Source organism: Triturus cristatus, chromosome 6 (genome assembly GCF_964204655.1).
Source record: "Triturus cristatus chromosome 6, aTriCri1.1, whole genome shotgun sequence".
Taxonomy (NCBI): domain Eukaryota; kingdom Metazoa; phylum Chordata; class Amphibia; order Caudata; family Salamandridae; genus Triturus; species Triturus cristatus.
The window spans coordinates 193,067,099-193,089,415 of record NC_140589.1 but is presented as its reverse complement, the minus strand read 5'-3'; the positions used below and the strand labels follow the sequence as shown (position 1 = coordinate 193,089,415).

At 54.5% G+C, this 22,317-nt stretch overlaps 1 protein-coding gene across 2 annotated transcripts in view; it reads left to right on the top strand.

The window, feature by feature from the left end:
• LOC146816622 (cytochrome P450 2K4-like) overlaps positions 1-22,317 on the top strand; it is a 312,169-nt gene that overhangs the window by 267,373 nt on the left and 22,479 nt on the right. Inside the window, exon 8 of one of the 2 annotated variants that reach the window (XM_085610496.1) lies at positions 5,059-5,200. The exons of the other annotated variant lie outside the window; for it this stretch is intronic. Coding sequence (XP_085466622.1) covers positions 5,059-5,200 — 142 coding nt within the window. The remainder of the gene's footprint in view (positions 1-5,058; positions 5,201-22,317) is intronic. 2 annotated transcript variants of the gene reach the window in all.

Genomic DNA, 22,317 nt, shown 5'->3' with positions numbered 1-22,317 from the left:
AACGAAAAGGGTTTTGCATAATCAGGGGTCCCTAACACTGGTGCTGAACAAAGGGCCTGTCTCAATTGCTGAAAAGCAGCGTCACACTCATCTGACCAGGGGATCGGGATGGGCGTGTCTTTTGTCAAGAGCGCTAGTAATGGCTTAGCTATGTGTGAAAACCCCAATATCCATTGTCTACAAAAAGAAACAAGACCCAAAAATGCACGCACATCCTTCTGCGTGGATGGCCTTGATGTGTCCAAAATTACTTGGATACGATCTGGTGTGAGTGCACGCCCCTCCTTAGACAAAAGGTGACCCAAATAAGTCACCTTTGGTCTACAGAATTGCAATTTCTTCCTAGAGACCTTGTGATTGTGGGATGCTAAAAAGGAAAGTAAGGCTATCGTACTTTTCTCGCACAACTCCAGGGTGTCAGCCGCCAACAGGATGTCATCGACATATTGAATGAGGGCGACCCCCTCAAGTAAAACAAAGGAATCCAACTGTCGCTTCAAAGCCTGACTATAAATACTAGGGCTTTCTGTATAGCCTTGGGGAATTCTACAAAAACGATAAGATCTATTGTTTAATGTAAACCCAAAAAGAAATCGGCTATCAGGGTGAATGGGGATAGAAAAGAAGGCATTTTTCAAATCAATCACTGAGAACATACATGGTCGCCGTAGGCGGGACCAAGGTAAGCAACGTCGTGATATCGGAAACCACCGGGTACTGAGGTATCACGATCTTGTTTACCTCCCTCAAATCAATTATAAACCGATAGACTTTTGCATCCGTGTCCTTTTTCAAAATTGGGAGAATCGGACTGTTACAGATATTATAGGGAACTTCTTCCACTACTCCCACTGCGATCAGGTCTTGCACAATCTGTATGAGAGCCTCCTCGCCCTCCTGGGAAATACGATACTGCGGGAGGCGTGGTAGTACCGCCCCCTCCTGGACACTAATGTGGACCGGAGGAATCACCATTTGTCCGACATCTGTGTCCGAAGTCGCCCATAAAGCTTGGGGGAGGGTAGCCAACAATGCATCCTCTGAGATTGTACACATCCGCCCAGATCGGGGGTAGTTGTCATTTAAAATCACCCTCACACCCTCAGGGGAACAACGAATTGTAGCCCTAAAGTACTTTAACATATCAAGGCCCATAATGTTATCCGGTGTGTACGGAGCAAGCAGAAACGGACAAGGCGCAGAAAAACAATCAACTTTAAATGCAAGGGGCTGTGAAAGAGGGCTTCGGGAGAGTGTACCGTCAAACCCTACCGATGTAACTATTGAGCCGGATGGGGGAGCCCCCGGAACCAAGTACCTAGACAATGCACTACGTGTCGCTCCTGTATCCACTAGGAACTGATCAGTAGAACCTAAAACCTCAGCCGATACATAAGGACCCGTCTGATCGACCGGCACCTCAACTGATTCGGACCCCCATCCTACGCATTCCTATGCATGCTGAGAATCATGATATCCTGAGCGATCGATGTCCGATACATGATACTGGTGCTGGCGATCAAAAACATTTGAGCTATCTCGGTGCTGTCCAGCGGTATCGAAACGGACATTATCGTTGGAATTCCCTCTAAAGTTCGAGAAGCCCCCTCTACCTCTCGGGCCACCCGGAGTGTGCCCCTGACGCGAAGCACGCAACGCTGGGCAATCCCTGGCCCAATGGCCCAACTGCTTGCAATACGCACACTGATTCCTATTCAAATCCGATCGGCCCGAAGGGGGACCATAAGATCCACCCCTTCCCCTACTATTATTACCCCGGCGGGGCGGGCCATATACTTGTGCTAACATCACTTTGGTTTTAAGATCTTTCGATTTCTTCTCCTCCTGGCCCTTCGCCTCGTGCTCCTGACGCTCATAATACTGAGCAATGGTCAGAAGGGCCGTCGGTGTCGCGGAGGACCAAGAACTCTCACTCGCTTTTAACCGGGCCGCAACTGCCGGCAGCAGATTAGCCACATATTTGTCCGCGAAAAGGTGGCGGCCCGTGTCGTCAGTAAGCGACTGGCCACTAAAATCATGAAACGTCTCCTCAAAGCGCGTAAAGAAGTCCGCGACTGACTCGTCAACTTTCTGTTTACATGCAGCTAACATGTTCCAGTCAATCTTTTTAGGGGGGATAATCGTCTTCAACTTAGCCACAATAGCCGCAGGGAGATCTAAAATATTCTGGGGGGGTTTCTGTGCGGGCTTTCGTTCCCTATCCTCATCCTCAAGGTCAGACCACCGGGCCTTGAAGGCAACCGCATCATCTACCTTCCGGACAGAGCGCCACGTATCCGGCGGTAGGATAAGGCCAAAGAATAGGTCTATATCCGCTAAGGTCATAATGCAAGAATTCAAGGCCCCCTCGACTTCTTCATAGAAGGCCGCTGGATTCTTGCGGGGGTCGGGCAGCGCATTCTTCAATGCCATAACATCGGCCCTATGCCATGGAGTATAAACCCAATTATATACAAAATATCCCCTTGCATCGGCGGAGTTAACATCCGAGCTAGTCCCTGCTCCCTTAGGAGGAACATACAAAGGCGCCGCCTCTCGCATTGGTTTAGCATGCACTATGTCATCCTTATCTGACTGGGAGGCGGATGGGTGGCCCCCTGCTGCAGACGAATCCGACTGCTTCTCCTCCTCCGTTTGTTGACGTGCTTTCTCTCTAAGGGCCAGCACTTCGTCCCGCAAAGCGAACAGCCGCCGAGCCGCCTCAGAAGCCTTAGGGGGAGAAAAAACACCATTACGTAATGCTCCGGCATCCGAAGACACGTCGGCAGGCTCAAGGACACTAGAATATTTTCGGAAAGCAGCAATTACTTCTTCTGAAAAATGAGACAGAAAATACACCCTCTCTCTATCTTGCCACGACCCCCAAGCATGGAACAACTCCTCCATAGACATCTTGCCCTTAAGTGCACGAAGGGAAAGTTTCCGAAGCTCAGCCATATACTCGGCCGATAACATGGACCGTGTGTCGACCTTACCCGGAGCCGGGCCAGAATCTTGCGGCCGTGGAGCAGATGCGCCAACATAAGGGGGCGGAGAGCGATCTAGTAAATAAAAATCGTCATCAGGATTATTAAGGACAGGATAAAGCGGCTGACGAACAACATATTGACCCGAAACTTGTAGCCTACGCTCTTTCTCTTGTCTGTCCGTTTGCTCTGTGTCCTCCCGACGCTTCGCTTCCTGCGCTCGCATATGATCATTCTTTCGTTGCTCCTTATCAAACAGCGCTTTCTCACGTTTCTCTCGCTCACGCACTTCCTTCACCCATAATCGCACACACTCAAACATATCCTGACGAGCACGTCGCTTACACATACACTGTTCCACATACTCAATCTTACGTATATCAAACGATCGATACAAAGGCCATCGCAACTCAGGATCCTTCCTAGTATATTTCCTCCATAACGTGCTGTACATTATGGAAGAAAGACCATGCTTCACGTACATATCCCTATTAGGAGTCCCCTCTGGGGGAGCTGGAGCAGATTCCTCGAGGTTCAACCGGTTCCCAAGACAGCAGCACCACTTACGAAGTGCGCTAAAAGCAGGCATGCTAGGAATAATGCAAAATATGCAGTATTATCAAAAAAAAATGGCACTTAATCGTTGCGCCGTTCAAAGTTTACACAGCTCCGGAGAAATTTCTCCACATTACCTGCCTATATGTGTTGCAACGCATATATTTTCACAAAGACAAATTCAAAATATGACTAGTCACCATCAATCAAACTCAAATAGCCAGACCAGGCTTCAAAACTCGGAGCAAGTACCGTACAACGGTTCTTACCAATCAAGAGTCCAGGTTCCAACTGCCAAGCTCCACAATCGCCCAAACGGCTCTCACGGCAGGACCGACAGAAGAGGTCTCAGTCGATGACCGGCGCCACCCAGATGGTCAGCTCGGATGGGAAGGAAGAAAAACCTCGGGATGCCAAGGCTAAGACGCCGCTGGCAGTGATCACGTCCCCGGCCAAACTCCTCACCTTCGTCGCGACCAGTCCTTCGGGCATCCGAGTCGCCGATGAGCCCCACGTGACGGGCGCCAATTGATGAATACAAGCCCCAGCTAGGCCCGCAAGAGACAAGGGTTCGCTCTTCTGTAACGAAATCTATAAGGAAGTTGGCACGGAAACTGCAAAGTACAAAAACAACCCTTAAGGGTGGTCCTACAATCCACACAACACTCTTCAGTATTGCAAGGAGTAGCACACAGACCTTGCGTACATTGTCCCCTTTTATACACAACAGAGGGGCTCATGAGTGGGTGGATACCACAGAGTTGAAGAACATTACCATTTAGGGTCATTCTCGATACCAAATCAATACATGGGCGGAGCTAACACACTCCTTGGGCCCGCGAAAACACATGGTCAAGCAAAGCTAATTATAACAGATGTGGTCAAGTCTGGGCATGCGCCAGACGGACAAGAGAGAGCTATTTATAACTGTTGCTAGGCAGATTACAAGAGCAACTAACACAGAGGTCGGACTCTCCTCGTGGTGAACACGTGGCAGCATGTCAATACAAAATGGAGTCCGGACTTCGGCCAACATAGTGAGGAAAACACGATAAAAGGGAAACACTAATGTTTTCAGTAAATGCTTAATCACATTCTGTCCTTAATTTACAACACTCATGTGCTTGACTGTCATTAATGTACTGTTGATGAGTTGATGTTAAACCTCAATTCGAGACCAAGGTCCATCTTTTCAAGTGTAGCTTGTACCTGAATTTGTACCAACAATTTGCACCGTGCAAACCCCATCCCACTGCTTCTCATTACGGCCACTATAGGAGGACAAGGATAAAAATACCATCTTTGATCTTCCATTTACTTTTTTGTATAATCCTTTAAGAACTTGTTTGCACAGCCTTTTGTGAAGCGATAAAAAAACTAAATGTGGAGTGTTTCATATGTGGTAATTTTAGGCGTGGCTCAGCTTAAAGTTGTAACATAGGAGAAGCCATGAATTTGTTAGGTTAAAGGTAATCCTGGCTGATTATGCTTTGTATTTTTTTCAAAATATCTCCAGGGAATTCATGTAATCCCACTGCTTGCATCTGTACTTAATGACAAGGCTCACTTTGAGAAGCCTGACGAGTTTAACCCTCAGCATTTTCTTGACCCCGAAGGAAAGTTTCTGAAGAAAGATGCATTAATGAATTTTGGGGCAGGTAACTTTCTCTGTTTAACATTGCATATCCTTTAAGCCAATATTTGAAGTTACTCTGTAAATATTGGGTGCCACCAAACCTGCAAAAGTACACATTTATTCTAAACACAAGAAACAGTAATTTGAAACAAAATGAACTACAATAAATGTCATATTTTTATGGTCACAATATTTTACCATCCTTGGTGGGGATGTTGTTGCCCCAGGGTATAAAAAAATGTATTTGACAAAGAGAACCAACTTGAGTCTAAAGTTGCATAGCAATCTCAAATACCTTTTCAGGCTTGTCATGAGTCTTGAGGACAATATATGCCTCACAATGCCTGGAACATGTAAATGAAGTGTGCCTAATGTGCATACATTTAGGTGCCGATCACGATCCTGCAAAAACCGGGTACGAACCGTCGGACGGAACACATTCACCGTCTGACGCGTACCCGGTCGACAAAATATACAAACATGGAATTACGATCCGCACGGAAACTCAATTTCCGTACGAATCGTACAAAACCCCGACCGACGAAAATAAACATACAAATGCGATCCGGGAAAGCGCCGACGTGACGTCGGGACGCACGCAGCCTGCCATTCACAAACCAGGAATTACGATTCGCACCGACGTCATCCCGCACGGAGAATATTTTCCGCCTGCCAAAAACTGCCGGGAAATCAGGACGACGCGAACAAGGAGGGCCTGTACGCGACGGACAGACATGGACCCGAACCTACGTGTCATCCCGGCCCTCATAGCAGTCGACCTCCTCTACAGGTTCCGACGCAGACGCCGCAGAAGGTCAGAACAACTAAGGGAGGGGGGAAAGGGGGGGGGGCAAGACCAGGGGCAGGCCACAAAACCACCACCAAAGTCACACAGCACACATGCCCTGGACATACCTGACCCCCATGCCCTGGTCACCACGAGGGGGTTGGGGCGTGTCCAGCAAAGCCAGCGTCCGCCACAACGGAAGTGCCTGACGACGCGAACCGGCAACACAACTATACAGGTACGTCCCATACCCATGCCTTAAGAGCGTGGGTACGAGTCGCACAACGCCCACACCTACGTCACCCCAACAATGGCGGGACGGCTCGTACCCACGTGGCAAAGGCCTGGGTACGGCCCGCACAAGCATTCCACAGCATGGGTACGGATATGTACGGACCGTACCCCCACCCGCGTATGCATGGAGCGTACCCCCCATGCCAACAGTGTACGTACGGACCGTAACCCCACCCGCGTATGCATGGAGCGTACCCCCACCCCAACAGTGTAAGTACGACCCGTACCCTCACCCGCGTACGTATGGAGCGTACCCCCCACCCCAACAGTGTAAGTACGACCCGTACCCTCACCCGTGTACGTATGGAGCGTACCCCCACCCCAACAGTGTAAGTACGACCCGTACCCCCCACCCGCGTACTTATGGAGCGTACCCCCACCCCAACAGTGTAAGTACGACCCATACCCCCACCCGCGTACGTATGGAGCGTACCCCCCACCCCAACAGTGTATGTACGACCCGTACCCTCACCCCCGTATGTATGGAGCGTACCCCCCACCCCAACCGTGTATGTACGGACTGTACCCCCACCCCAACAGTGTAAGTACGACCCGTACCCTCACCCACGTACGTATGGAGCATACCCCCCACCCCAACCGTGTATGTACGGACCGTACCCCCACCCCAACAGTGTAAGTACGACCCGTACCCTCACCCGCGTACGTATACGTCCCACCCCAACAGTGTAAGTACGACCCGTGCCCTCACCTGCGTACATATACGTCCCACCCCAACAGTGTAAGTACGACCCGTACCCTCACCCGTGTATGCATGGAGCGTACCCCAACAGTGTAAGTACGACCCGTACCCCCACCTCGTATGCATGGAGCGTACCCCAACCCCAACAGTGTATGTACGACCCGTACCCTCACCCGCGTACGTATGGAGCCTACCCCCCACCCCAACAGTGTAAGTACGACCCGTACCCTCACCCGCATACGTATACGTCCCACCCCAACAGTGTAAGTACGACTCGTACCCTCACCCGCGTACGTATACGTCCCACCCAAACAGTGTATGTACGACCCGTACCCTCGCCCCCGTACGTATGGAGCGTACCCCCCACCCCAACCGTGTATGTACGGACCGTACCCCCACCCCAACAGTGTAAGTACGACCCGTACCCTCACCCGCGTACGTATGGAGCGTACCACCCACCCCAACCGTGTATGTACGGACCGTACCCCCACCGCAACAGTGTAAGTACGACCCGTACCCTCACCCGCGTACGTATGGAGCGTACCCCCCACCCCAACCGTGTATGTACAGACCGTACCCCCACCCCAACAGTGTAAGTACGACCCGTACCCTCACCCGCGTACGTATGGAGCGTACTCCCACCCCAACAGTGTAAGTACGACCCGTACACAGGAGGGGTGGGTGCCTAACACTCCCAGCAGTGCCCAGACACAGGAGGGGTGTGTGCAGAGTCCTCCCAGCAGTGCCCAGGCACAGGAGGGGTGTGTGCAGAGTTCTCCCAGCAGTGCCCAGGCACAGGAGGGGTGGGTGCAGAGTCCTCCCAGCAGTGCCCAGAGACAGGAGGGGTGGGTGCAGAGTCCCCCAGCAGTGCCCAGAGTCAGGAGGGGTGGGTGCAGAGTCCTCCCAGCAGTGCCTAGAGACAGGAGGGGTGGGTGCAGAGTCCTCCCAGCAGTGCCCAGACGCAGCAGGGGTGGGTGCAGAGTCCTCCCAGCAGTGCCCAGAGACAGGAGGGGTGGGTGCAGAGTCCTCCCAGCAGTGCCCAGACATAAGAAGGGTGTGTGCAGAGTCCTCCCAGCAGTGCCCAGAGACAGGAGGGGTGGGTGCCTAACACTCCCAGCAGTGCCCAGACACAGGAGGGGTGGGTGCCTAACACTCCCAGCAGTGCCCAGACATAAGAGGGGTGGGTGCCTAACACTCCCAGCAGTGCCCAGACATAAGAGGGGTGAGTGCCTAACACTCCCAGCAGTGCCCAGACATAAGAGGGGTGTGTGCAGAGTCCTCCCAGCAGTGCCCAGAGACAGGAGGGGTGTGTGCAGAGTCCTCCCAGCAGTGCCCAGAGACAGGAGGGGTGGGTGCAGAGTCCTCCCAGCAGTGCCCAGACACAGGAGGGGTGGGTGCCTAACACTCCCAGCAGTGCCCAGACATAAGAGGGGTGTGTGCCTAACACTCACAGCAGTGCCCATGGAACGCAAAGGGTGGAGTAGCCACAGATTCCATGCCCACAAATTTCAGTCAGGTGCACAAAGACCCTGCAGTACATGTAACACATGTGTGCGAGGCTGGGAGTATACGCATGCATAGCGCAGAAAATAAAACATGTCCACATGAAGTCATGTCAATAGTCCACATACACAAGTACAATGACTACCAAGGATGCCACGAATGATGCAGGTGGAGACATCGCTCAGCATGCATGTGCAAAGTTGAAGGAGTCCGTCACACACCCAGCTAATGTACACACAGCTCAGCGCTAAATATTGGGAACACCCTGCAGGGAAGATGTCAGGGTACACAGAGGAAGGAATACACCTTGGGACAATTTCACCATGCAGCAACTGCTTACATGAACACAGAATCCTAGCTAACACCGTGTGATGGCACACAGATCCCAGGGTCCCCCCTATGACCAGCACACTACTACATTTCCCACACACCCAACACATGAACACCACCCAAAACCATGTAGCAGCCCCACCAACAGCAATACCAGCAAAGCAGTAGTGTTCCAAGGGAAAAAAATAAATTGCTTTATTCAGCATGAACCAAAAAATCTTGTTTGTAGGAAGTTCAATATTTACAAAGCCCATAGGGCAGTCCAGAAGTCACAGCTGGATGGGGGACACAGTGGGATGCGTGTCCCCTAGCTTGCCTGCACAGTTACATTCCGTCGTCTTCCACAGGGGTGAGGGCATCATGTGGGGGGGAAGAACCAGGCACCGCAGAGACAGGAGGGTGAAGGGTAGGCGTCGTGGGTGCAGGGATGGAGTACTCCACCACAGGGGGTGGGGCAGGGCCAAAGGCGGAGGCCAGGATCTCGCTGCACACCAGGGAATCCCCTGCACCCGAAGGAACCACAGGCCCCAAGGAGGGGGAGGGGTCAGAGGGATGGGTCGCAGCGCCACTGGGGGAGGGTGTGGACGGGGGGGGGAATCAACCACTCTGACCGGGGACTTCCTTGACCGCTTGCGTGGTGGTGTCACTGTGGGGCTCAGGGACAGAGCGGCCATGAAGGAGTCTTTGGGGGAGATGTGGCCAGGAGAGCTGAGGGGAGGGGATTTGGAGGGAGTGGATTTGGTGGAATGCAGGCTCCCACTCTGGCTGCGTGTCACATGTTTGCCCCCCGACCCAGTGGGTGTGCCTACTTCACCCTGTGTGTGCGTGTCAGGAGGTGTGCGGTGGACCTTCCCTGCTGGTGTGGTGCCTGTGTGTGTTGTGGTGGGTGCATGCTGACGTCTGGGTGTACGTGGGACAGGCATGGGAGTGGGAAGTGTGGATGGGGCAGGGGTAGGGGGTGGGACGTAGCGCTGCAGGAGACCCACTGCTGCAGTCAGTGTCGAGTCTATCGACCTCAGCAAGCTGCGTTGGTCATCCTGCGATGAATGAATGCCCTCCAAGTATGCCTCCATGTTGTTGAGGACCTGGCTGTGGCCATGGAGGACATTAAGGATCGCAGCCTGACCAATCTGCAACTGCCGCTGGATGTCCACAGACTCGGCATTGGCGGCAGCAGTGGAGACAGGGGCAGGGGGTGCGGTGCCTGGCAGGAAGGAGACATGTGGTGACCGGGCATGTTGGGAAGGGACACGAGCAAGTGGGAGGCGGCTGATGGGAATGGAGGGGGCGGGGGGCGATGTTGTGCCGCTGTCAGCTGGTGGTGCAGCCTCCGCCCACTCGGAGAGATCATCCTCGGACCCGTCAGCTTCATACTCTGTTGTGCCAGTCGACAGGTCCCCGGCTTCACTCTCCTCCGCCTCAGTCCCACTTGATGTGCCAGCCCCGATGTCACCGCTGGCACTGGTGCTCGGTCCCTCTGCTCCGTCTGTGCCCATGTCTCCCTCCATGTCCCCCGACGATGCTGTGGGCAAGGTGAAGAGACAGAAATTAATCATACACCTGTATACATATGTCACATGAGTCCAATCTACATAGGTTACAGTGCATAGCCTGAAACAAAAGAGGAGTTACATCTACAAAACAAGGTACATATGTAGGGCATGCAAGACACAGTTGTTTGACCCACCATGCCACTGAAAAACTATGGAGAGCATGACACAATAGCAAATGAGATGGAATGGAATTTTGACTGAGGAGCAAGGCCCTGGGGACAATCCAGCACTTCATCTGCACCACACAGCGTGGCAGGAAATAGGGATGAGCAGGGACCATATCCAGGAACAAGAGGCACATGCAGCATAGGTTATACTGAAAACATGCCCACCATGACTGGCTCACTGCACCTTGAGTGCATGTCCAGACAAACATCACACACTGGCCAGTCCTAGCAAGGAGATATCAGGTTGTGACATGAAGGCCATGCCCGCACCACCCACCCCCTACATGAGACAATTATTTGGAGACACAGGAAGCACTTACAACCCTTAGTCTGGGTGAAATACACATGGGATGCAACAATTCAAGATTGCACACAAAATACCCAAGGTGCGCCTGTCCAAATAATCATGTACAAATGGGCATCATCAGATGATTGTAACAAGACACACAGGCAATGTCCACCGTGAATATGAACAATGAAAATCAGGTCAGGCTGTACAGTGGACACTTGTACTACATTTCACGTCAATATACATTTGGCCAGGGTACAATAGCACAGAGCACAACCTATGCTGTAGACACAGAGATTGTCGACATATTCGGATTACACACATGATACCTAGGAAAATATGCCCCTGGGGACAGTAGTGGCCACACAACTCCATGCTCCTGAATGGGAATGACTGCAACACACGCTACCATCCCCGCACTATGCATACCGCACACTCATGCACATCATGTCACAGGCCACCACATAGGACATGCGTGCTGTAAGGCCTCACACTTGAGAGAGTAACTCCCATGTCTGGACTCAGCATTAGTGCCAACTGACATGGAACCCACAAGACCAGAACTGGACAGGGCACAGGCAAGGTCCCAAAACCTGTTACACACCACCCCCACACATGATGCTGCAGGCATTGTACACGTGGAGAAGGTGCCAGGCTACATAACCTTGTGACGGAGTGACGTCACACAGACCAGGGAACACATTGCAAGGAGGGGAAGGGAGGCAGGAGAGCACTGCAATACTGTGGGTAACAGGATCTGCACAGCACCATTAAACCCTGGCAGTGTATCCATGGAACAGTGCACTTACAAATGCTGGTGAAACACAACAAACACACATGTACCTACCCCCTTCCTTCTGCTGCATCTCCTGTAAGCGCCTGTCCAAGTCTGGAAATACCACCGCCAGCACACGCTTGTGGATGTGGGGGAGACGGTGGCGCCCGTGGTTCTTATGGCTCTCAGGTGAGTCCCCCAGCAGGACCCGTGCGATCCTCCGCGTCCAGCACCGGATATCCTGCCAGCGTTTCCTCACCTGGGACAGGCGCCGCTTGCGACCATCCGCACTCCTCACGGCACTGACGGCGGTCAGCCAGATCTGCTCCTTGGCAGAGGCGCCTACCTCTGAGGATGAACAAGTGACACTACATCAATACACCTGCAACATGTCACAGAGACACATATGAGAACAAATTAGCTGGTTACAACAAGGCATGTCATGCAGCCAACGCATTGCACCTTTGCCATAGGGACATACTCATCTGGGGAAGGGCAAAAGCAGTACATGCCAGTGAAAGTACACAGGTGGAATGAGGGCAAAGACACAATCAACTATCAAGGCTGACACTGTGCATCACACCCACCCCTCCTGCGTCTGGGCACTGCTGGGAGTGATAGGCACCCACCCCTCCTGCGTCTGGGCACTGCTGGGAGGACTCTGCACCCACCCCTCTTGTATCTGGGCACTGCTGGGAGGACTCTGCACCCTCCCCTCCTGCGTCTGGGCACTGCTGGGAGGACTCTGCACCCACCCCTCCTGTCTCTGGGCACTGCTGGGAGGACTCTGCACCCACCCCTCCTGCGTCTGGGCACTGCTGGGAGTGATAGGCACCCACCCCTCCTGACTCTGGGCACTGCTGGGAGTGATAGGCACCCACCCCTCCTGTGTCTGGGCACTGCTGGGAGGACTCTGCACCCACCCCTCCTGTCTCTGGGCACTGCTGGGAGGACTCTGCACCCACCCCTCCTGCATCTGGGCACTGCTGGGAGGACTCTGCACCCACCCCTCCTGTCTCTGGGCACTGCTGGGAGGACTCTGCACCCACCCCTCCTATCTCTGGGCACTGCTGGGAGGACTCTGCACCCACCCCTCCTGCGTCTGGGCACTGCTGGGAGTGATAGGCACCCACCCCTCCTGACTCTGGGCACTGCTGGGAGTGATAGGCACCCACCCCTCCTGTCTCTGGGCACTGCTGGGAGGACTCTGCACCCACTCCTCCTGTCTCTGGGCACTGCTGGGAGGACTCTGCACCCACCCCTCCTGTCTCTGGGCACTGCTGGGAGGACTCTGCACCCACCCCTCCTGCGTCTGGGCACTGCTGGGAGGACTCTGCACCCCCCCTCCTGTCTCTGGGCACTGCTGGGAGGACTCTGCACCCACCCCTCCTGCGTCTGGGCACTGCTGGGAGTGATAGCCACCCACCCCTCCTGCGTCTGGGCACTGCTGGGAGGACTCTGCACTGACCCCTCCTGTCTCTGGGCACTGCTGGGTGGACTCTGCACCCACCCCTCCTGCGTCTGGGCACTGCTGGGAGTGATAGGCACCCACCCCTCCTGACTCTGGGCACTGCTGGGAGTGATAGGCACCCACCCCTCCTGCGTTTGGGCACTGCTGGGAGGACTCTGCACCCACCCCTCCTGTCTCTGGGCACTGCTGGGAGGACTCTGCACCCACCTCTCCTGCGTCTGGGCACTGCTGGGAGTGATAGGCACCCACCCCTCCTCCGTCTGGGCACTGCTGGGAGGACTCTGCACCCACCCCTCCTGACTCTGGGCACTGGCTGGGAGACATCAGGCATTCCCCCCCCGGGACCCCCCCTACAGTACATAGCATGTGTGTCACACCTGGACACAATGGCAGAAGTCACAGTCACAAAAAAGGGACACAGTCTGTGCTAGTAGCCTCTGCAGTCACCTGATACCCTGGTCGCCCATACAGCAGGGGGTACTGTGGGAGGATCACATCCAGCAATGCCAGGTTCTCCTCCAGGGTGAATGGCTGTGACCTCTCCACAGACCTTGACATGGTTCCAGGGAATCAGGAGCAGCAGCAGTGTGGTAGAATCGAAATATGTGCAGGCAAGTGATCCCTCATGGGACCTGGCTGCCTTATATCTGCCTTGCTGTCCTGTTTCATGCACAGGAGTACAGAGTGATTGGTCACTCACATTTGCATCCTATGTTTCCTCCAATCCCTTCAAACCTAGCACAGTCAGTGGGTTCTTATTGTGTTTTTTTCTTCAGCATGATGTCAACCCCACAAACACATTGCAACAAAGTAGATTCATTCCAACTGACTTCTGCTGTGCACCTTCCAGAACAAATTCAAACTTAAAACTTGGTCTCCATGACAACCAGCATGCATGTAGGCCTTAATACTTGTCCCTCATGTGTCCCCTATGTAAATTTGAGCTTCACACACACGTACGGTGCGTTCCGGGGCCCTAGGGCACCCCAAATGCATAGCAACGGCCCGTACAGGCGTGTGTACGGGCCGTACCACTATGAGTACGCATATGCAAGAACACCCATAGTGGTACGGCCCGTACATACGCCTGTACGTTCACTATCACCATGGGTGTCCTCGCGTATGCGTACTCGCAGTGGTACGGCCCGTACACACGCCTGTACGTTCACTATCACCATGGGTGTCCTCGCGTATGCGTACTCGCAGTGGTACGGCCCGTACACACGCCTGTACGTTCACTATCACCATGGGTGTCCTCGCGTATGCGTACTCGCAGTGGTACTGCCCGTACACACACCTGTACGTTCACCATCACCATGGGTGTCCTCGCGTATGCGTACTCGCAGTGGTACAGCCCGTACACACGCCTGTACGTTCACCATCACCATGGATGTCCTCGCGTATGCGTACTCGCAGTGGTATGGCCCATACACACGCCTGTACGTTCACTATCACCATGGGTGTCCTCGCGTATGCGTACTCGTAGTGATAGTGAGCATACAGGCGTGTGTACGGGCCGTCTCACTATGGGTGTTCTCGCGTATGCGTACTCATAGTGATAGTGAGCGTACAGGCGTGTGTACGGTCCGTACCACTACGAGTACGCATACGCGAGGACAACCATGGTGATAGTGAACGTACAGGCGTGTTTACGGGCCGTACCACTGCGAGTACGCATACGTGAGGACACCCATAGTGATAGTGAACGTACGCACGTGTGTACGGGCCGTACCACTATGGGTGTTCTTGCGTATGCGTACTTACTGACCGTACACATGCCTGTACGCTCACCATCACTATGGGTACACATACGGCAGCACTCCCATAGTGATATGGGAACGTACACAGGCCCTCTTAGCAGCAGTACGGTGGTTTTCACACATCACAGTGGTGACAGGCAGCACACAGGAAGGAATAGGGCTGACATACTTGTCCATGGATGGACATCAAGGCATTGTCTGGGCAGTACTACATGTGTGGGGCACAGGTGTGAAAGGCTGTGATGTGGCACATGACTCCTGAGTCGAGAAGGCACCAGATGTATGATGAGATGTGTACACATGTAATGTGTGACGGTGCGATGTGTGCCAGGCATGCCCTTGACTCCTTTGACATGTGTGCATGTCGTACTGCACACTTGTGATGAGCGTCACTGGCATGGCACGGACACAACACACGGAAGTGTCCCCTGAGGCCCGATACAGGGGTTGTCATGTATGTGTGGGGGGTTCACATTAGGTTGATGTTGGAGATCCCTCAAAAGCTGCAGCTGTTGCAGCAACCAACATGTGTCTGTGTGTAGATTGACATTGCACACTGTTCCGCACACCATGCCACATGTGGTATCGGATGTGAGGTGCGTATGTATGCAAGGGACACGGAGTAGCGTAACAAGGACATGTCTGCATCCTCTCTATGAATGTGTGGTGAGTCATCACATGTACACCTTCATGGCAAGGTGTGTGGGCTGTCCTAGTGTAATGTCATGGGACCTGTGGCTCTAGTGTTCCGCTACCAGTCTCTGCAATCTACATCCTACTTCTGCTGATGTGTGGATGTATGTCACTCCTGTCTTGCGTCTGGCTGTTCACTTGCACTGGGACACAGCTAATCCCATGCCATGGCATGTGGAGGTTCACAATCTCCGTGTGTAGCTGGGTCTTGGTAGGACTGTCACCTGGCAGCCATACATGTCCAGGGCATGTGGCACATACCTGACTCCGTATGTAGCATATGTGTATAGACAGATTACCATGTGCTCAGTACTAATCAATTGTTGTTGTGGTGCACTCACTCTTCCTTGTCACTTCCAAATTACTGCAGAGCGCCGCCTCTTCCCCGACCAATTCCGGACTTGGCTGCCATGCGGGAGAATGACTGTATCCGGTGCTACCGCTTCCCCCAACGGTTGATTCTGGATTTGACGGCGAGACTGGCACCACACCTGCAACCGCTGCACAGGTATCCTACGGCACTGACACCCAAGCTGAAGGTAATGGCAGCTCTACATTTTCTAGCCACGGGTACCTTTCAAAATACCATAGCTCATGTTGGTGGCATGTCCCAGAGCATGTTCTGCCGTGTGCTGCATGATTTCTTAGAGGCCATGTTGATTCACCTGGATGACTTCATCCATTTTCCTACCCCTGAAATGTTGACTGGGGTCAAGCGTGGATTCTATGCCCTGGGAGGGATGCCCCATATCATTGGGTCCATAGATGGGACACATGTGGCTTTGGTACCACCACAGGCACAGGAGGTAGCGTACCGGAATCGCAAGCACTACCACTCCATCAATGCCCTTGTGGTGTGTCTGTCCAACATGGTGATTTCACATGTCTGTGCTCGTTTTCCAGGATCAGCACACGATGCCTACATCATGAGGCGTAGCAGGGTGCCTGAAATGATGACGCAGCTGCGCAACGAACGAGCATGTGTTGTTGGTGGGTACACTCTGTCTGTCCTGTAGTTTGCGTAGACTTCCAGCACGACCGCTTCTCCTGTCCTGCTTATGTCCATGTGCTTTCCATGTAGGGGACGCTGGCTATCCCAACATGCCATGGCTGATCACACCTCTCCGCAACCCCATCACGCCGGCCCAGCTCCGCTACAACACCGCCCATGGCCGGACAAGGCGAGTGATAGAGAGGACGTTTGGCCTCCTGAAGAGCCGATTCAGATGCCTCCACAAGACCGGCGGCGCCCTCCCATATGCCCCGGCGAAGGTCTGCAAAATCTTCATGGTCTGCTGCATGCTGCACAACATGGCAGTTGAGAAAGCTGTGCCACTCATCCTGGATCAAGATGACCAGGACCATCCACCCGTGGAGGACGAAGGGCTTGGCAATGGGGCTAGTGATGTGGAGGATGTGGAGCCGCAAGAGGACATCCGGACTCAGCTCATACGCGACTTCTTTGCTTAGTGGTGAGTACCAGTGTCTGAGTGTGCACGCATTGGTCCCCGTGTGGCATGTGTTGCGATGTGTGTCTCCACCTGCATGTATGGCACGTGAGTCAGAGGTGTGTGTGGGTGTGTCACTGGAGTGATGGTGCCAGTGATGGTTGTATTTCCCCAGTCATAATTGTGACCTAGCATTTTGTCATCCATACATGTGTCGAGTACATGCACATGCAAGTGGCTGTGCTTTTTGTGGCTGACTTCTTGTGTGTCTCTCTTCCCCAGGTACTTGCGCATGCCGTCTGCTGGTTGCATTGTTGTGGCACTGCTATTCCTCATGGACACGTCATCGTGTGCTGACTCAGCGTTACAGGCACGGACACGTTTGGAAGTCACCTTAGGGTAAGGGATGCATCAGGGGTGTATTGGGTGTGGCAGTTGTTCACGATGTATGCACACTGCCCCTGTCGATGTTTGGTTCCTCTGCAGACATGTAGCATCACCATGGTACACATTACATGCAGCTGGGTACACCTGAATAGATGGTCAGACTTGTTGACAGTCATCAGTGATGGGATTGTGGAATGTGATGATGGCATCAATGTGTGTAACACTGCCCTCGGACACATACGGTTTGCATTGGCTTGACATGGTGTGGGACTTCCACATCAGCGGATCAATGGTGTATGGCAGGCTCTCCGTGAGCAGCTGGGGGTGTTTAGCTGTTAGCCGACACTTGTGTGCCAGTTCCATGGCTATCACGCATTTGTGCTGCAGAAGGGGGGTGCCAGTGTTAGACCCACATGTTACTCCACATGAACTGTTCATGTGTACTTCGAGTTGCCTCTGCAATCCCGAATACATGACTAATAAAGGTGTCCCTATGCCTCCATGGTGCCTCTTCTCAGTCAATGCTGGTGTGTTGCCACGGTGCATCTGGCATGTCTGGCATGGTTTTCCGTGATAGTGGCTATGTGTCTATGTGTCGAGTAGCAAGATGCAAGCTGTTTGTGTGGGATTAGACTGTGTATTGTGCATGATGTCCATGACTGTGTGGGTATTGTGACATGTGCCATCCCCATGCATCCAACGTTGGCCATGCCACCATTCTCTGCATCCACCGGACTCAAGCTTGCAGGACATGGTTCTGCCACCTGTCTACACATACCCGGGTGCCCCCCAGGACACTCGACATGATCCCTGACCTCTGCGCATGACTGTTGCTGTACTCAATATGTCTGTCGGCACGTTTGTGCGGCCACCCCCTCAGCTGGTTGGGCCCATCACGGGTGTGTATGGTGCTCCATGTCTGTCTTGCCTAATACACTGTGACCCATGTGTTCCTGTGCCAGACTCAGGCCCCAGGGTGTGGATGGTTGAAGTCACAAGAGAACTCAGGCATGGTTAGACTTTACAAGACACATGTAAGGTAATAATGCAACCAGCAGGCATCTTCTCTTCATGGTGTGACTTTTTATTTTAGTGGGGGGGGGGGGGTTTGACATGAAGGGCTTTCCGGGTGTGTGGAATCCAAAGTTCACTAGGGGAGTTGGTGTCCTTGCCATTTGAAATCCTCAGAGTCCATGCCACAGTCTTTGTCAACATTGGTCAGACAGTGACCAGCAAGGCCATGTGGCAGAGAATTTCTTTTGATGCTGTGATGCTGTTGCTCCAGTGGGCCAGGTGCCAGGCCAGGTGTCCTGGGAGATGGTGCTGTAGCGCCGACCCTCACGGTCTTTTCCGTGGATGACCCGCCCTCCTGCGGGGACCCTCAGAAGCAGGCCGTGACGATGTTTGGGATGCTCCATCGGATGTTTCCTCCTCCTCCTCCTGATCCCTCCCTGTGGGTGGTGATGTTCTACGCCTTCTGGCACAGGGAGGGTTGCCCATGTTGTCGGCCATCCGACGGAGTGTAGTGTGAATTCCCGTGAACACCGTCACGAGCTCAGCCTGTCTGTCCTCCATCCTCCGTTGGTGTTGCAGTAGACAGGCATGTAGCTCTGCATGTTGCTGGGTCTTGATCCCCTCGAGGACGGACACAACCTGGGCCATGCCCGTGGTGTCCTGCCGGTATGTGTCCAGGATGTTTCGGACATGGGCATATACCGGTTCCCCAGCCAACTGGTCAGGCTGGCGCCTCCGCCGTCCTCCACTCCCACCACCCCTGCCCACTTGCGCCTGGCCTGCCGTTGTGGGCACATCGGGTCTCCGGGACCCCTGAGGGATGGCATTTGCGGTGTTGCCTGCCTCCTCCTGGGTGCCCGGAGAACCTTGTCCCTCCTGGACAGACTGGCTGCTTTGTGGTGGTGGGGCAGGGATCCTGGGTGTCTCCTGGGATGTGGCAGGAGTGGGGGTGGTGGTTGGCCCCGTTGTACCTGACGCAGGTGCTGCAGGTCGTTGGACACCAGAGGGGCCAGGTTGGTCGGGGTCGTCCACAGAGTGGTGAGAGTCGTCGCTGCCGGTGGGATCGGCCTCCCGCAGAGCCGGGTCCTGTGAGTCTTCCCCCCCAGTGTTGGGGGTTGAACCACGACGTTGACCTGTGTGTGAGAGAGACAATGTTAATTTTGTTCCATGCAACATCCATGTTTCATTACTTTCAAAGTTGGAACATTTCCTCTGGGAATTTGGATCTGTCTAGCATTCCACTCACAGTGCACTTGTGCATGGGTATGTCCCTTGGGCACAGCTTTGGCGACTTTAACTATGTGTGGCACAGTCTTACTTGCTGCGTCAAGTGTGACTGCAGTCAGCAGTGGAGTGGGCAGGTGTGGAGAGCCGTGCATTGGCGCCATCCGTGTTGCACTGTACGTGGGCACATGAAGTTGTTCCACACACTTCAATGATGCAGGTAGCTGTCGTTGTGCTCGTGCACAGGTTGTGACCTGGCCCTGTGTTTTGCCATGGAGGAGAGGGGGGGTGCTGGCACTGGCCACCCTTGTCTACATGCAAGCAGTCCACCTGCTGACGAGCAGACATTCCCACACACCACAAGGCTGATTTGCTCTCCCTGTGTCTCCCTCCCTCTCTGTCCCCCTCTCCCTCCCTCTGTGTGTCGGCCTCCTCCCTCTGTCCATCTCCCTGTGTCTCCCTCCCTCTCTGTCCCCCTCTCCCTCCCTCTGTGTGTCGGCCTCCTCCATCTGTCCATCTCCCTGTGTCTCCCTCCCTCTCTGTCCCCCTCTCCCTCCCTCTGTGTGTCGGCCTCCTCCCTCTGTCCGTCTCCCTGTGTCTCCCTCCCTCTCTGTCCCCCTCTCCCTCCCTCTGTGTGTCGGCCTCCTCCCTCTGTCCGTCTCCCTGTGTCTCACTCCCTCTCTGTCCCCCTCTCCCTCCCTCTGTGTGTCGGCCTCCTCCCTCTGTCCGTCTCCCTGTGTCTCCCTCCCTCTCTGTCCCCCACTCCCTCCCTCTGTGTGTCGGCCTCCTCCCTCTGTCCATCTCCCTGTGTCTCACTCCCTCTCTGTCCCCCTCTCCCTCCCTCTGTGTGTCGGCCTCCTCCCTCTGTCCGTCTCCCTGTGTCTCACTCCCTCTCTGTCCCCCTCTCCCTCCCTCTGTGTGTCGGCCACCTCCCTCTGTCCGTCTCCCTGTGTCTCCCTCCCTCTCTGTCCCCCTCTCCCTCCCTCTGTGTGTCGGCCTCCTCCCTCTGTCCGTCTCCCTGTGTCTCCCTCCCTCTCTGTCCCCCTCTCCCTCCCTCTGTGTGTCGGCCTCCTCCCTCTGTCCGTCTCCCTGTGTCTCCCTCCCTCTTTGTCCCCCTCTCCCTCCCTCTGTGTGTCGGCCTCCTCCCTCTGTCCGTCTCCCTGTGTCTCACTCCCTCTCTGTCCCCCTCTCCCTCCCTCTGTGTGTCGGCCTCCTCCCTCTGTCTGTCTCCCTGTGTCTCCCTCCCTCTCTGTCCCCCTCTCCCTTCCTCTGTGTGTCGGCCTCCTCCCTCTGTCCATCTCCCTGTGTCTCCCTCCCTCTCAGTCCCCCTCTCCCTCCCTCTGTGTGTCGGCCTCCTCCCTCTGTCCGTCTCCCTGTGTCTCACTCCCTCTCTGTCCCCCTCTCCCTCCCTCTGTGTGTCGGCCTCCTCCCTCTGTCCGTCTCCCTGTGTCTCCCTCCCTCTCTGTCCCCCTCTCCCTCCCTCTGTGTGTCGGCCTCCTCCCTCTGTCCGTCTCCCTGTGTCTCCCTCCATCTCTGTCCCCCTCTCCCTCCCTCTGTGTGTCGGCCTCCTCCCTCTGTCCGTATCCCTGTGTCTCCCTCCCTCTCTGTCCCCCTCTCCCTCCCTCTGTGTGTCGGCCTCCTCCCTCTGTCCGTCTCCCTGTGTCTCCCTCCCTCTCTGTCCCCCTCTCCCTCCCTCTGTGTGTCGGCCTCCTCCCTCTGTCCGTCTCCCTGTGTCTCCCTCCCTCTCTGTCCCCCTCTCCCTCCCTCTGTGTGTCGGCCTCCTCCCTCTGTCCGTCTCCCTGTGTCTCCCTCCCTCTCTGTCCCCCTCTCCCTCCCTCTGTGTGTCGGCCTCCTCCCTCTGTCCGTATCCCTGTGTCTCCCTCCCTCTCTGTCCCCCTCTCCCTCCCTCTGTGTGTCGGCCTCCTCCCTCTGTCCGTCTCCCTGTGTCTCCCTCCCTCTCTGTCCCCCTCTCCCTACCTCTGTGTGTCGGCCTCCTCCCTCTGTCCGTCTCCCTGTGTCTCCCTCCCTCTCTGTCCCCCTCTCCCTCCCTCTGTGTGTCGGCCTCCTCCCTCTGTCCGTCTTCCTGTGTCTCCCTCCCTCTCTGTCCCCCTCTCCCTCCCTCTGTGTGTCACCCTCTGTCACCTCAGCCCAGCTTCCTGGGCACATACTGTTAGCAGTTCTTTGAATGGCCCTTGGATTGTTGCTGTGAGTTTGTTTCTGATCTCCAGGCACCCATTGGGTGTAGTGTCTGTGTCTGCGCTGCTGCTGTGGTGGTGTGTGCTGCCACTCTTTCACAGTGTTGGCTGTTCATTAGCTGCTGTCATGTGCAAAAACGTAACTTCACCCCCATGTGTTAATGCATTTGCTGGCAAGTCTTTCCTGTGTGGGGACACACTGTTTGTCTGGCTGTGACCTAGGCCATATGGGCAGAGGGCATTGTTGTCTGCTTCTGAGTTGCACTATGTGATTGTTGGGGCCCACCCTCCCGCCATCCGGATTACCGTGTCATGTGTTGGTGTCTTCTGTGGCCTGTGACTTGACATTGTCCAGCTGGGTGCATGGGGCATGGTGGCGCCAGTGGCATGTGCGTGTTCATGGAGTGTGGTTGAGTCATGCGATAGCTTGGGGTGGTTGCGTGCCTGTTTGTGAGTTTGGTTGTGGATGACGTTCCCCCCATGTGAGGTGCATTGTTTGTGTACTCACCCGGGTCTCGGAGTCCTCCTAATCCCTCCACTGTCTCCACC